Source organism: Xenopus laevis, chromosome 8S, assembly GCF_017654675.1.
Source record: "Xenopus laevis strain J_2021 chromosome 8S, Xenopus_laevis_v10.1, whole genome shotgun sequence".
NCBI classification, from domain to species: domain Eukaryota; kingdom Metazoa; phylum Chordata; class Amphibia; order Anura; family Pipidae; genus Xenopus; species Xenopus laevis.
Genome location: NC_054386.1, coordinates 13,451,144 through 13,464,583, shown reverse-complemented (window position 1 = coordinate 13,464,583; position 13,440 = coordinate 13,451,144). Strand labels below are relative to the sequence as shown.

Genomic DNA, 13,440 nt, shown 5'->3' with positions numbered 1-13,440 from the left:
CGCAATACTGCTCTGGCATGACAATCAGTGTTTCGGAGTCTTTGGGTTTATACTCTGAATATGTTCTAACTGCCTATTAGTCTGACAGGTGTTTTAAAATGGTTTGCACATTTAAGATTTGATAATGGCAATATAGATCATTTACAATCACAAGTGCAGTGTACAAAGTGCAATTGCAGACGCAAGTTGCCAATGTTTTTACCACAATGCATTATTGTTTACCTATAATTCCAGTATTATTGTGTCTGTTGCGCCCCTGTGAGAACACTGGAGTTACCGCCACCTTCAGCAATAGGCACACTGCACAAGATTCCTCTGAACAGATCACATTGTTGCCTTGTGCTGAAATGTGCAACTGCAAGGAAAGACTGTAGACACAAGTAGCTTTAAAAATGATGCCAGTGCACACAACTGCACCCATCTTTGCACAACCACAACTACTCTTGTGTTTCAGTAACGTGCTCTTTGGCTACTATATTACCTTATGTCTAGTTTATTGGTTCATACTGAAGCCACATCAGTCTAGATTAACTCTCCTCCTCCTCTATAAATTAGAAGCAGCCTTTTCCGGCATGATGACCTTTACAGTCCGTTTCCATTATGTCTTATTTATAAGTAGGATTGTGATCTAAAATTGAAGGAATGTGGCTGACCAGCGTCATTTGGGATCCTGTGAAGCAGTACGGAAACTGTGCATTCTTCAGTCCTGCTTGTGGTATGCCAGTACATTCCTAGGCTGTGAGGTTTGAGGGAACTTTCTAATGCTCCAGAGAATGGATTCTGAGTAAATGAACATTAAAGTTTCATTCTCTCACTTTCATTGAAACTGATTATTCATATATTTTCCTTTGAAATAGGAAAGAAAATGCCATTCCCCCCCCCCAGAACAGCGTATTTAATAATGTTCTTTACTGGTTCAGCATGGATTTACCTCATTCTTGGGGTATTGTCAAGTCTTTTTGTAACTGGGTCAGGGGGATTCCTGAGGAGCGTGTCAACTCACGAGTGCTATTGCCATGGCTCACATGTTGACATGCAAATACAGACTTAATTTCTTCCTAATTAAAGTAATTGTGCTCATTGTTTTGGAAGATGTAATATGTTTGTAGGAAAACTGCTAGTACATAAGGAGGAGTAACCAGCGCTGAAGCTTCCAGAGGCATTATAGGATGTTGCATTTGTATTAATCCCATTTTTTTTGGTATCTTTTTGTTCCAGCTTTGTGTGTCAGAACAGACTGCCATAACATAAAATAAGGAGCAAAAAGTATATGTTTTGTACAAGAATGGTAGTGTAAAATCAGATTAATTTTATACAATCCCCTCCTCTTCAGTTCCTAATGTTTTACAATAAACCTCAGGCCAATTTGGAACATGATATTAAGCATATCTCACATAATGAAGATCACACATTTCTCACCACCCGTTCTTTGAACTCTGTCCGGTACGAGAGATATATTTGGTGTGCCCATCATGTGCTTGCTAATTCCAGAACTGTTCTGATGGTTTCCTTATCCAGTTACCGGGTTATACTTTGCTCTTATTTAAAAAAAAAATGTAGAATCATGCCTGGCTCTTTAGTAACTTTGAAAAGCCTTTCTTGGCATTTGGTCCAGTGTTTGATTTGTTGACTTATGCCAAGTAGTGGTCCTTTTTATTTAAAAACAATATCTTATTAAGCAGCCTTGTGGCCAGTGGGTAGATTAGGAGCTATGATTAGGCAGTGAGAGCATCTAGTTTGACAGTCCTGAATTACAAATACCAAAGAGAAAGGAGCAGACATTCGTGGAAGGAGTCCTAGATGAGTGCTAATGTCTGAACTGGACAGCCGATTCTGGTGCCGGCTTTTGTAGCAATTGACAGTTGGAAGTTGAGCAGTGCAAGTGCCAATCCCATGATCTAGGCATACAACTACATATTCTGATGGTTGCCTTTTAAATGAATAGAGAAAAAAACATTGTTGTTGCCCACACAGAGGCTATTAATTAACTAGGTGTCAAAATGCATCACTACAAGTGCTAGTGCCCTTAAAAGAAACATATAGTCCCAAACAATGTAGATCATTATAAAAATATTATATATTTTTCATATTTAAACCCCTGCTTGATGTAAATAAATAATTTTCGTAGTAATATACTTTTGATAATATACCCACATCCTGGGTGGTCACATGAGCCAATTAACAGGCAGAGTTCTGTCTTTTGCTTCCACACTTCTTCCTGTTACAGTTAGAGCTGCAGTATTTTTGGTCATCTGATTTTTGACAGAGCACAGAGCATTTCATAAAATGAGTATTCAAGGGAAAAGATGTAAAAGGGTAATATCTACTTAAATAAATGTTCCAGTTTCATAACATTCTTTAATATGTCACTTAATACGATATAACTGTTGCTAAGTATTCATTTCGTGCAGTGTCTGACTCCCGTACTCCCCTACTGTGACGCGCCAATCTGCATGCGCGCAACCGGCAGGCATGCGCAGATGGCAGTGCACGGCGCCGAGAATTTTTTTTTATGTCAACCCAATATCGGGAGAGGGGGTCTGACCCAGCGGGGACCCATGAGGGTCGGGGCCCACCAGGTTTTTTTACGGTGTCCCACGGGCCAGTCGTCCCTGATTTGGTGGTATTTTTTTCCTTTAAGGGGGAAAATTCACCCACATGAATGTCTGTTTATGCTTGGACTTACGATTCATTAAAGGAGTGGTCACCTTGAAATTAATTTTATATAGCATGTTCTAGAATGTCCATTTCTAAACAACTTTTCAATTTGTCTTCATTATTTATATTTGAAACTATTTGGAACTATTTGCCGTTTTCTTCTAATTCTGCCTTTTTTCTTCTAATTCTTTCCAGCTTTCAAATGGGGGTCATTGACCCCATTGTTATGGCTACTTTTTATTACCCATCTTTCTATTCAGGCCGCTCCTATTCATATTCCGGTCTCTTATTTAAATCAGTGCATGGTTGCTAAGGTAATTTGGACCCTAGCAACCAGATTGATGAAACCGCAAACTGGAAAGCTGCTGAATAAAAAGTTAAATAACTCAAAAAAACCACAAATAATAAAAAATGAAAACCAATTATATATTATATAATATCAATCTCAACATCATACTAAAAGTTAATTTAAAGGTGAACAACCCCTTTAAGGGAAATGGTACTTTGGGCATCTGAGCATTTTCTCGCTGTGCGGGAGGGAATTTAATCTTCAAACCCACCCAATAATAGATAATTTGTACACATTTGGTGGCCGACAGTTCATAGCCAATACCAGTGTACAATAGCTATCACTCAGGACCATCAGCCCTACAGACACCAATAATTGTACTAAACTTTGTTTCATGTAGTATTATGTATATGAGTGTTTGGTCAATTTAGTGTATGATTTCAGTTTTGCAATTGCTCTTCTAACCCCTATGAAAATCTTATGAACACGCAAGAGTTTCTGCAATTTCAGGTGTGATTCACCCAAGATTCATTTGCTCTTAGGCCATTCTCATATAGACCAATAGCAGTTTGGTCTTAAAGGGAAATCTATGTAGGTCTCTCTAAAAATATATTGCATAAAACAGCTCATATGTAAAACCCTGCTTCATATAAATAAACGATTTTCATAATAATATACTTTTCTATTCGTATGTGCCATTGGGTAATCATAAATAGAAAACTGCCATTTTAAAAAATAAGGGCTGCCCCCTGGGATTGTACGATTCACTGTGCACACAAACATACCAACAAATCATACTTGTTAGGTCACATGAGCCAATTAACAGACAGAGTTGTGTCTTTTGCTTCAACACTTCTTCCTGTTACAGTTAGAGCTGCAGTATTTCTGGTCAGGTGATCTCTGAGGCAGCACACAGACCATCACAAAATGGGGGCTCAAGGCAAGACATGTCAAAGGGCAAGATTTACATAAATATATAGACCAGTTTGGTAAGATTCTTTTATATGCCGCTTAATATGATATAAACTGTGTTAATTTTGAGGTATATTTTTCCTTTAATAAAGCTACTGAAGACAGTGGCAGAAAAGAGACCTAGAATCTCTCTGTGTACCATGCCCTTAAATCAGAGTAGGGAAAAAATATGGTATATGTAGGGATCTCCTGCCTCCTGACTGTTAATAGTCTTATTGCTCTGCATCTTTGCCTAGAGCTCTTGAAGTTCTGTGTTTAAGTCAGTTGAGTACTTTCTATAGAACAAGTCTACATTAGGCAGCCTCGGATTAAAACTTGTCTTGTTCTCTTAGTGAGTCATTAAGGTTTTCCTCTGAATGTCACTAGCACTTTTGTCTGCTTTCCTTGTTTTTGTTGTCGTCTCGAGCTGTTTTTCCATCCTGCTTCTGAGCTCACCAGACAGAAAACATGGGAAACTAAATGCAACTCTGGCTGGGTTTGAATTGGCAGGTTAAAAAGAAGAGTATTGTGATTTGAGAAAGCTCTTCTGTTTTGCCCTGTGGACACAGACCGAGGCCAAATCAAACCGAATGAATTATAATAATTTAGAAGCGGTTATGAGAGTTACTTGCTAAATTGAATGTAGTCATATGTAGTAGACTTAAATATTGTTGGGGGGGATACCAATTAGGGATGCACCGAATCCACTATTTTGGATTCGGCCGAACCCCCGAATCCTTCGCGAAAGATTCAGCCGAATACCGAACCGAATCCTTATTTGCATATACTAATTAGGGTTGGTAAGGGGGAAAACATTTTTTACTTCCTTGTTTTGTGATTAAAAAGTCATGTGATTTCCCTCCCTACCCATACGGTTCGGCTGGGCAGAAGGATTCGGCTGAATCCGAATCCTGCTGCAAAAGGCCGAATCCCGAACCGAATCCTGGATTCCAGTACATGAAGAATTGTATTTTTGGATGAACGCTACAGAACTAGAAACAAACGGGGCTTTTTGTTACTGCCATCAACAGTAATTTCCTTCTGTTTTATTTTTAGTTCTATGCTTTTTTTCTTTCTATTCAAGGAATGTCTTTTGACAAGTCGAAACATTAATATCTTGATGTCAGGGGGACAGTAAATTTCTTGTATTCAAGAAAACAAGTTAATGAAACAAATAAACTATGCTAAAACATTCAGAAATATGAGTAAAGTAGTTCTTAGACTGAACTGTGCACCTCTAGATCAATAACTCCTTCCAGCAAGCAAGTAGTTGACTGGCTTGGGATTTTGTGTGTTCTTAAATTAGGGCTCTCTCCGCTATATATATTTTATCTCCATCCTTTCACTTTCTTGCATCACTCATCTCTTATTATTCTGCTCTCTTTTCTGCATTTGTTTCTTTCTCTAGGTTTCAGCAGTCTTTCCTTTACCTCTGTCTTTTATATTTGCACTTATGTTCCCTAACCCTTCCTTTCCCCATTATTTTTAGTGCCCCTCCAAACTCTTAATTCCCATTCTCTCTGAACTTTCATCCAATTGCCTCCTTTGCTCAGCTACTCTAACTTTCCTTGCCCCTTCCATTAATTTCTTGCCCTCCCGTTATATTCTACCCTTCTATTTTCTTGTCCTGCCCTCTTTATCCTGCCCGCTTATTGCCTATTTATTTCTCTTCTGGGGCAAATTCACTAAAGGCCAATTTTTGCCTGTGAAGGCTCAACCACACTTTGTGCAACTTTGTGAGGTGCAAATTCGCTATCACTACGCTAATTCACTAAAATGCAAAGTGTATCTCTGCAGCCGAACGCCTGCGTAGTTTAGCTATCGTAAATTCGTCAGCGCAAACATTTCATAACGAAGATTTGCTAACGTTTCTTTCTGTCTAGCGGAATTTTGTTAGTACACTTGCACTTTGCTCAATTTGAATAGGGTGGGTACATATAGGTCGTATAGACGTCTTTATTAGTTATGTTGGTGCAAATGCTTGAAGTGGTCCAAGGAAGCAAAATAAAGAAAAAGAGATCCTCTAATGCCCTAGACATGAGCCCACCCTAAAACAAATGTGGCATGCCCCTCAAATGGTAAAAAATGTTAAAACAAATATTTATTATAGTTACAACTTGTAAAGACAATCCCTTTAAAATATGAAAAAATGCCAGCGTGTTTTATAATTTTTATAACGTTGCGGCATACAGGATATGATGTCACTGACATAAGGTTAAGGAGGATCTAGCTTCATCTGATCAGTTCTCCAGGTCTAAACTGGTGGTTATCTCTGGCTAAAGAGCTACAATTCTGTAAAATTCACACTCTAGGGAATTTGCAAAGTAATCATTGTTGACCTGAGCGAAAATTTGCCTGGTGATAGGGCGTGCTTTGTTAGCGATGAATTCTTTGCTAGCGATTTGTCCTCTACGCTTGTTAGTAATGTCCCTGCGGATGGTATTTCTGGCAAATTTTGCTAATAATTTTTGATGGCAACGCCCTTTAGTAAATCTGCCCCATTGTCTTTATCTCTGCCTCTAACCATCTGGCCTTTTGTGGTTTTCATCCCTAATTTTCTTCCACGTCCAACCCTTTTATATTGCCTAATATAAAATCCAAACTAATGGGTTGGACTGAAATACATATATAAATTGGGATGCTGTTTTAATAAGGACCTAGTATTAACTATAGTTAATGATTAGGGATGGGCGAATTTGACCCCTTTCGTTTCGCCAAAAATTAGATGCCGGCGAAAAGTCACTGACGCCCATTAAAGTCTATGGGCGTCAAAAAAAATTGTTGTCGCGCAACGAATCTTTTTATTTTGACGCACAACGCCATACGAATCTATGGGTGTAATTTTTTCAGTGAAACAAGGAAAAAATTCACCTATCCCTAATAGTGATAGTTATGCTCAGTTTCACTTAGTTGGAGCAGAAGCAATAATGAAAGGAAAAAATGACAGATACTTTTTCTTTCACTAGGAGAAAATAAAAAGCTCAATGGTGATAAATGCAGCAGATGACTTTTCCATTTCCATCTACATTTTAATTTAATTGATTTGGGTAAGGTAGTATTAAGCCCACAAAATGAAACTTTTGCTGTTTCATTCATTCTAAATAAATATACTTGTTGCGTTAAGAATGAAATTTTTATACGGTAGAGTTCATTATTTGCAATGTAAACAGTGTAATTTAGAAATAAAAACTACACCATAAAAGTCATGACTCAATCCCTTTAAGGAGGGAAACATTAGTGGGGGAATGTAATAAGAGTCGGTAACGGAAAAACCATTCGCAATGTGAAAAATTGTCTTTTCGCAAACAAATTTTCCTTTGTGCGAATTTATTATAGCTTTTGTGAACCCGGAAACTGTTTAGTGACCTCTTTTGACTTCTTAGGGTCAGGGCACACAGGCAGATTCAGGGAGATTAGTCTCCCTACAACAAATATCCTCTTCTTCAGGGCGACTAATCTCACCGAACTGCCTCCCCTGCCTTGCCGCCGGCTAAAATGTAAATTGCTGGCAGGATGGCACTCAATGCAATTGGTTTTCTGAAGTCGCCCGAAGTTTAACGAATCGCTCATCCTGCCGATGGGAAGGCAGGGGAAATTAGTTGCCCTGAAGAAGAGGAGATTTGTCGCCAGGCGACTAATCTCCCCGAATCTGCCTGTGTGCCCTGACCCTTACTGAAAAAGTTGTTACGTTTGCTCCAAAAGATTACAACACCTTCAAGCACTTCTTAAAATGCACAAATTAAAATTCGCAATGCTGAATTAAATTCGCAATACAATAACTATTTAAGGAAGAATATTACATTGCGGAATGCTCATTTTTATTCGTATTGGTGCAAATAGTTTTTCTCTTTGACTTTTATTACATTCCCCCATATGTCTCTGCTTCTCATCTCATGGTATTTTTCCAGCCCATTTTCCCCATTGTTTTTGTGTGTGTAAATAATTACTAGGATGGATCATGACTCCATAACTATTGCTTTTTAAAAAGATCCGTCTCTATGTTCCATTGGATTTTCCCGATTACATTACCATCTGTCCGCCGGGACTTTTTCTCTAGAGCCAATATAGTGGGTGTTCACTTAACATATTGTGCTTGTTTAGTACATCAATATTTATCTCTGAAAACTTCTGCTGAAAAAGGAATCTGTAGCATTTCTTTCGGCCTGATCTGGCTTATTGTTAGACCCTGACAGTCAGACCCTGTGTGGTACCCAACAAAAGTCTGGGTGAAGTCATGTAAAGCAGGGGTCCCCAACAGCCGGGCTGTGGCCGCGGACATACTTGAACTGGGGCATTGAGTCTGAATTTGACGAGGCGCACCTGAATTTGACGTGGTCACGCTAGCATGCAAAATTTGCAGCTGGTGCTCCAAAATATATTACGCCGCACGCAGTTGATCCCCTCCCCGGTCCTTGCAAAAAAATTAGGGCTTTATACCGGTCCCTGGGGCAAAAAAGATGGTGGACTGCTGATGTAAAGCATTGTTTATCTGCTTTTATTGTCAGGTCCCTCCTTTTTTGTATGTGCTATAAGAACCAGTGTCAAGTTCATGTTTGTATACAGAATACAGAATTCTAGCTGTGGTGTCACATTAACAAACAAACATTTCCTGTATTTAATAGAGAATAAAGAAGCTTAAGAAAAAATATTTTTGGAATTTCAGTAGGGTTTACAGTGTTATAATTATTACTATACCATTGTGCACTGCACAGATTTAAAATATAATAAAATAAAAATAACAAATATAAAAAATAAAAGCAAATCTAAAACATGGTTAACTTTATTAAACATATCCCACTATACAGAGGTGCTAGTGGGACAGACAAAATTCTTAGTATAGTACTGATCCATTTAACCATTCAACATTGGTGAGTTCTAATCTTAGAACTAAATATGGTGGTGAGGGATAAGGTAGGAGGAAATGTGATGAGCGGACATTCCAGATTCCAAACATTGATTAAATTGCCCCTGCCGGAAGGTGCTGAGGCTGGCCAACATTTTCTGGAAATCTACATAAGGAGTGGGCAACCTGTAGTCCTCCAAATGAAGCTGAAACAACTTCCACTTGCTTTTCTGGAGTACTTGTGTAACAGGTTATCTATCCCTAATAAATTTACTGTAATACAGTAAACTTGAATGTTCTGGCAATTTTTAAAACATGGCATGTCCATTTTTGATTTTCTTTCTTTTCAAATACTTCTCACCAACTGAAATCTCTGCTATCAGTGAAATGTCTTCCAGAGCACTGAGATCTTGGGGTTTCATTTGTAGACACTAATGTATAACTAAATAAGACTATATGAAATGATCCATGAAAGCCTTAAGATATTATAATAATCTCGGTAATTTTACAATAATTTTTGGTAAAGGTATATATTTTATATTTTATTTTCATTTTACCTTCTAGCACTTTCTAGACCAACAAAGGTTGGCAAATCACGACCTTGAACTACCAGTTTATACTGTTTATAGCTATTCATTTTACCTTTCCATTCTAAATTCACTTGGCTGTCTTTAACTGTTTTTTGTAATTCTTTCAGCAATCATTAACCAGTGGCAGCAAGAATCCAAGGACAAAGTGATATCTCAGTTGTTAACTCACCTGCCTTTACTGAAGCCTGGAAACATTGATGCAAAAATGGCATACATGAAACTACTGCCTAAAATCCTGGCTCATTCCATTGAACATAACCAGCATATAGAGGAAAGCCGTCAGCTTCTGTCCTACGCATTAATACACCCAGCCACCTCATTGGATGATAGGAGTGCCCTGGCAATGTGGTTGAACCACCTGGAGGATCGAACATCAGGAAACTTTAGCACCCAGAGTCGCTGCCGCTCTGATTCTTTGGACTATGGGCAGATGCAGTATTACCACCAAAGACAGAACTCCGATGACAAACAGAACGGCTGGCCAAATTCTCGAGATTCAGGGATATGCATCAGTTCTTCTGGTTGGCAAGAGAAAAACACAGGCTGTGAGAATGGGCATTTGCCTCTGTACTCTTCTTCCTCTGTCCCTTCCACCATCAATGCTGTTGGAACAAGCACAAGTAAGGAGAATCATGGTGGACTTTATGTTTTTTGTTGGTAAAAAAAGTGCTTTGTTTCTCAGGTTTTATTGCTATTATTTCGAACTTGTTCTCTTACAGTTTGTTAGATTTCTTAAAGCTTGATGTGTAAGGTTCTGATATTGTTAGCGCTCTCCATGTACACATGGTTGAGGTGCAATTTGCCGTCGAGATTTAGTTTTAAAAACATGTTTTTATTGCGAAGCTACAGGCTTACATTTCGGCCTACCCAAAGGCCTTTCTCAAAGTCTTTCAGAAAGGCCTTTGGGTAGGACGAAACATCAGCCTGTATTTTCGCAATAAAAACAAGGAAAAGTTGTGCTCACCACTAATTTTTAAAACCATTAGGCGGTCGTGCAGTGAGGCTGTGACCACAAAATACATATAGACAAATACAAGAGTCATCTGCACTCAACCCATTATCAATATATTTAAGACATCATTAAGTCATATATATATATATATATATATATATATATATATATATATATAAGACAAGTATTTGGCAGCACTCACTGTATCTTCAGCTTAACAGGTGTGGTTGGTGCAGCGCCTTTAGGGAGACTTCCGTATATAAATAAATGAAATTTCCTTATCTGCTAATGCCTCATCAGGGGAGCTGCACCAATGAGACAAGATGAGAAGGAGGCAGCTCCCCACTGTTTAGCAGGTAACTTTAACAGACAAATTTCCATTTTTCAAAACTGGAAATTTGGCTCTTCTAGCGTCAAGAGTGCACTTGTGCAAAAAGGTTTGGGGGGGGGCAGCAGTTAGCTGCCTCAGGTGGCAGAGAGGTCAGGATCAGCCCCTGTGCCTCATCAAGAAGAACCATCTCCATATAACTCAAGATTTTGAGTTGGAACAGACATACCCTGATCATGGGTCAGTAGGGATCATTTATCAACACTGGGCAAATTTGCCCATGGGCAGTAACCCATGACAACCAATAAAAATGCTGCATTCATACATTCTACTTCCAGCTGGCTTTAAAAAGCTAATCACTGATTGGTTGCTATAGGTAACTGCCCATGGGCAAATTTGCCCAGTGTTGATAAATGAGCCCCACTTTAAGTTCAAGCCTGTATATTGGGAAGATGCTTATTTCAAACATTTATAGTTAAGGTATAATAAATACAACATGGTCATGTGTTTAAACATTACTAGAATTGCCACCTGGCATGTATTTTTCAAGTACAGATTAAAAAGTGTTTTAAAGTAATGACAATATAATGTATTGTTGCCCTGCATTGGTAAAACTGATCTGTTGGCTTCAGAAACACTACTATAGTTCATATAAACAAGCTGCTGTGTAGCAATGGTGGAAATTGAAAAAAGTCTATATGGCACAGGTTAAATATTGGATAACAGATAACACCATTATGTTCTACAGAGCTTATCTGTTGTGTAACCTGAGCCTTTTCTCCTTTGAATGGCTGCCCCCATTGCAACACAGCAGCTTATTTATTTAAACAATAGTAGTGTTTCTGAAGCAAACACACAGCAGTTTTACCAGCGCAGAGCAACACTGCATTATATTTGTATTACTTTAAAACACTTTCATTTTTTGATGTTACTATTCCTCTAACGTGGAAGAAAAAAGAACATTACAAAGTTTGCAGCAACAGTGTTTAATAGCAATAGCGGCCTGCTACAGCTCCCCACTTACCTTCAATAAACTCTTCTGGCCAGGATTTCTGGGAATTGTAATTGTGCAGCAACCACAGCACCCAGTGTTGCATATTCTTCCTCTATAAAAATCCAAGTAATACACAATTTTCCAGTTCCCTTAAATCTCTTAAAGTCTCTTTAATGACTTAGTTCAGTGTTAGACTTCTTTATAAATTTCCATGCATACGTTTTACCAATATCTAATTAGCATGGCGTTTTTTACTGGGCACTATTATATGTTGCTTGAAATCCATATTTTGCTATTTAGTTATTTCATATGATGAAAAATATCCAATTGTGTATCTTACACTTCAGGGAAATTCTTGCACTTTTCAATTTGTTGGACCCATTGGCAATTTAGCCATCAATTTGTGGGGTCAGTTCATATACAAAAGAAAAAATGTTCCAGGCGGCACTCCGGATAAGTATAAAGAGGTGTCTTTATTGTATCATGGTGGGTAACATAATTGACTTACGCGTTTCGGGAAAGCATTCCCTTAGTCATAGGCATATAGTTCATATACAGTCTGATCTGTACAACGTTACACTATATGATTCAATCCATGCTCACTAATTATTGCAGTTTAGGGTCTGGCCACACAGGAAGATTCGGTGAGTTTAGTTGCCAGGTGACAAATCTCCTCTTCTTCGTGGCAACTAATCTCCCCGATCTTCCGTTGGCTAAAATGTAAATCGCCTGGGGGCAGGCACACGAAAGGCTTCATTTTCCGAAGTCGCCTGTAATTGCCTCAAGAGGAAACTTCGAGCGACTTCAGAAAACGAAGCGGTCCATGTGCCTGCCCCCAGGCGATTTACATTTTAGCCAGCGCAAGGCAGATCGGCGAGATTAGTCGCCACGAAGAAGTGGAGACTTGTTGCCGGCCGAGTAATCTCCCCAAATCTGCCCATGTGACCAGACTTTTCGGGGTGAAACAATAACAAACTCCTCCTTTCACCATATGTAAATTCTTATACTGCAAAACCAAAGTCACTGGGCCGTTATGTCAGATTTGCTGGTGTTTGCATAAGAGTAATAAAAGAAAAAAAAACAAAGTATTCAATTGGATGGACTGATTGTATTGATACCTTAGCTGCTGACTTTTGAATTTTATTTCTAACATACATACTGAAATCCATTCTGGTTAGCCATTGGTTGCTGAGAATTCCATTAACACAGATATCAGTGACTATTAGGCTTGGGCGAATTTGACCTGTTTCATTTCGACGAAAATTTGCCGCTGACAAAATGTCACGACGCCCATTAAAGTCTATGGGCGTCAAAAATGTTTTGATGCTCTGCAAATTTTTTTTTTTTGATGCGCGACCCCATACAATTCTATGGGTGTCATTTCCATGGCGAAATAAAGCGAAAAAATTTGCCTGTTCCTAGTAACTTTCAAGCCCCGTTAGAACATGAAAAGGTGGCCTGCCAACAACCCTAATAAACTGAAGAAGCAAATGTGACATTGTTGAAGGGCTGCTTTAAATGAATGAATTCACAGCAATGCCATGGCAGTTAATTTGTTCCCAAGCATAAAAATGTATCACAAGTCTGTCTGCCAATAGATCTGTTAACTAAATGTGAGCAATAACAGTCCTAGGTTGGCCTATATGCACAGACCAGTTAGGAAAAGCCCCAATAGTAGTTTGAAAAACAAGATGAACCTGTATTAACATTGATTGGCCAGTATTCTTCTGCTTTACAATGTATTAATTATACTTTAATCGTGGATTTAATCTCCTATATTCAGCCAAATAACAAATCCTTCACTAAAGACTCGACTGAATCTGAACCTTAAGGGT

At 38.5% G+C, this 13,440-nt stretch overlaps 1 protein-coding gene across 1 annotated transcript in view; it reads left to right on the top strand.

The window, feature by feature from the left end:
* Window positions 1–13,440, top strand: part of samd4a.S (sterile alpha motif domain containing 4A S homeolog) — a gene marked incomplete at its 5' end in the record, with an annotated part of 75,956 nt that overhangs the window by 29,817 nt on the left and 32,699 nt on the right. The window contains 1 exon segment of the mRNA NM_001096514.1: window positions 9,439–9,951. Coding sequence (NP_001089983.1) covers window positions 9,439–9,951 — 513 coding nt within the window.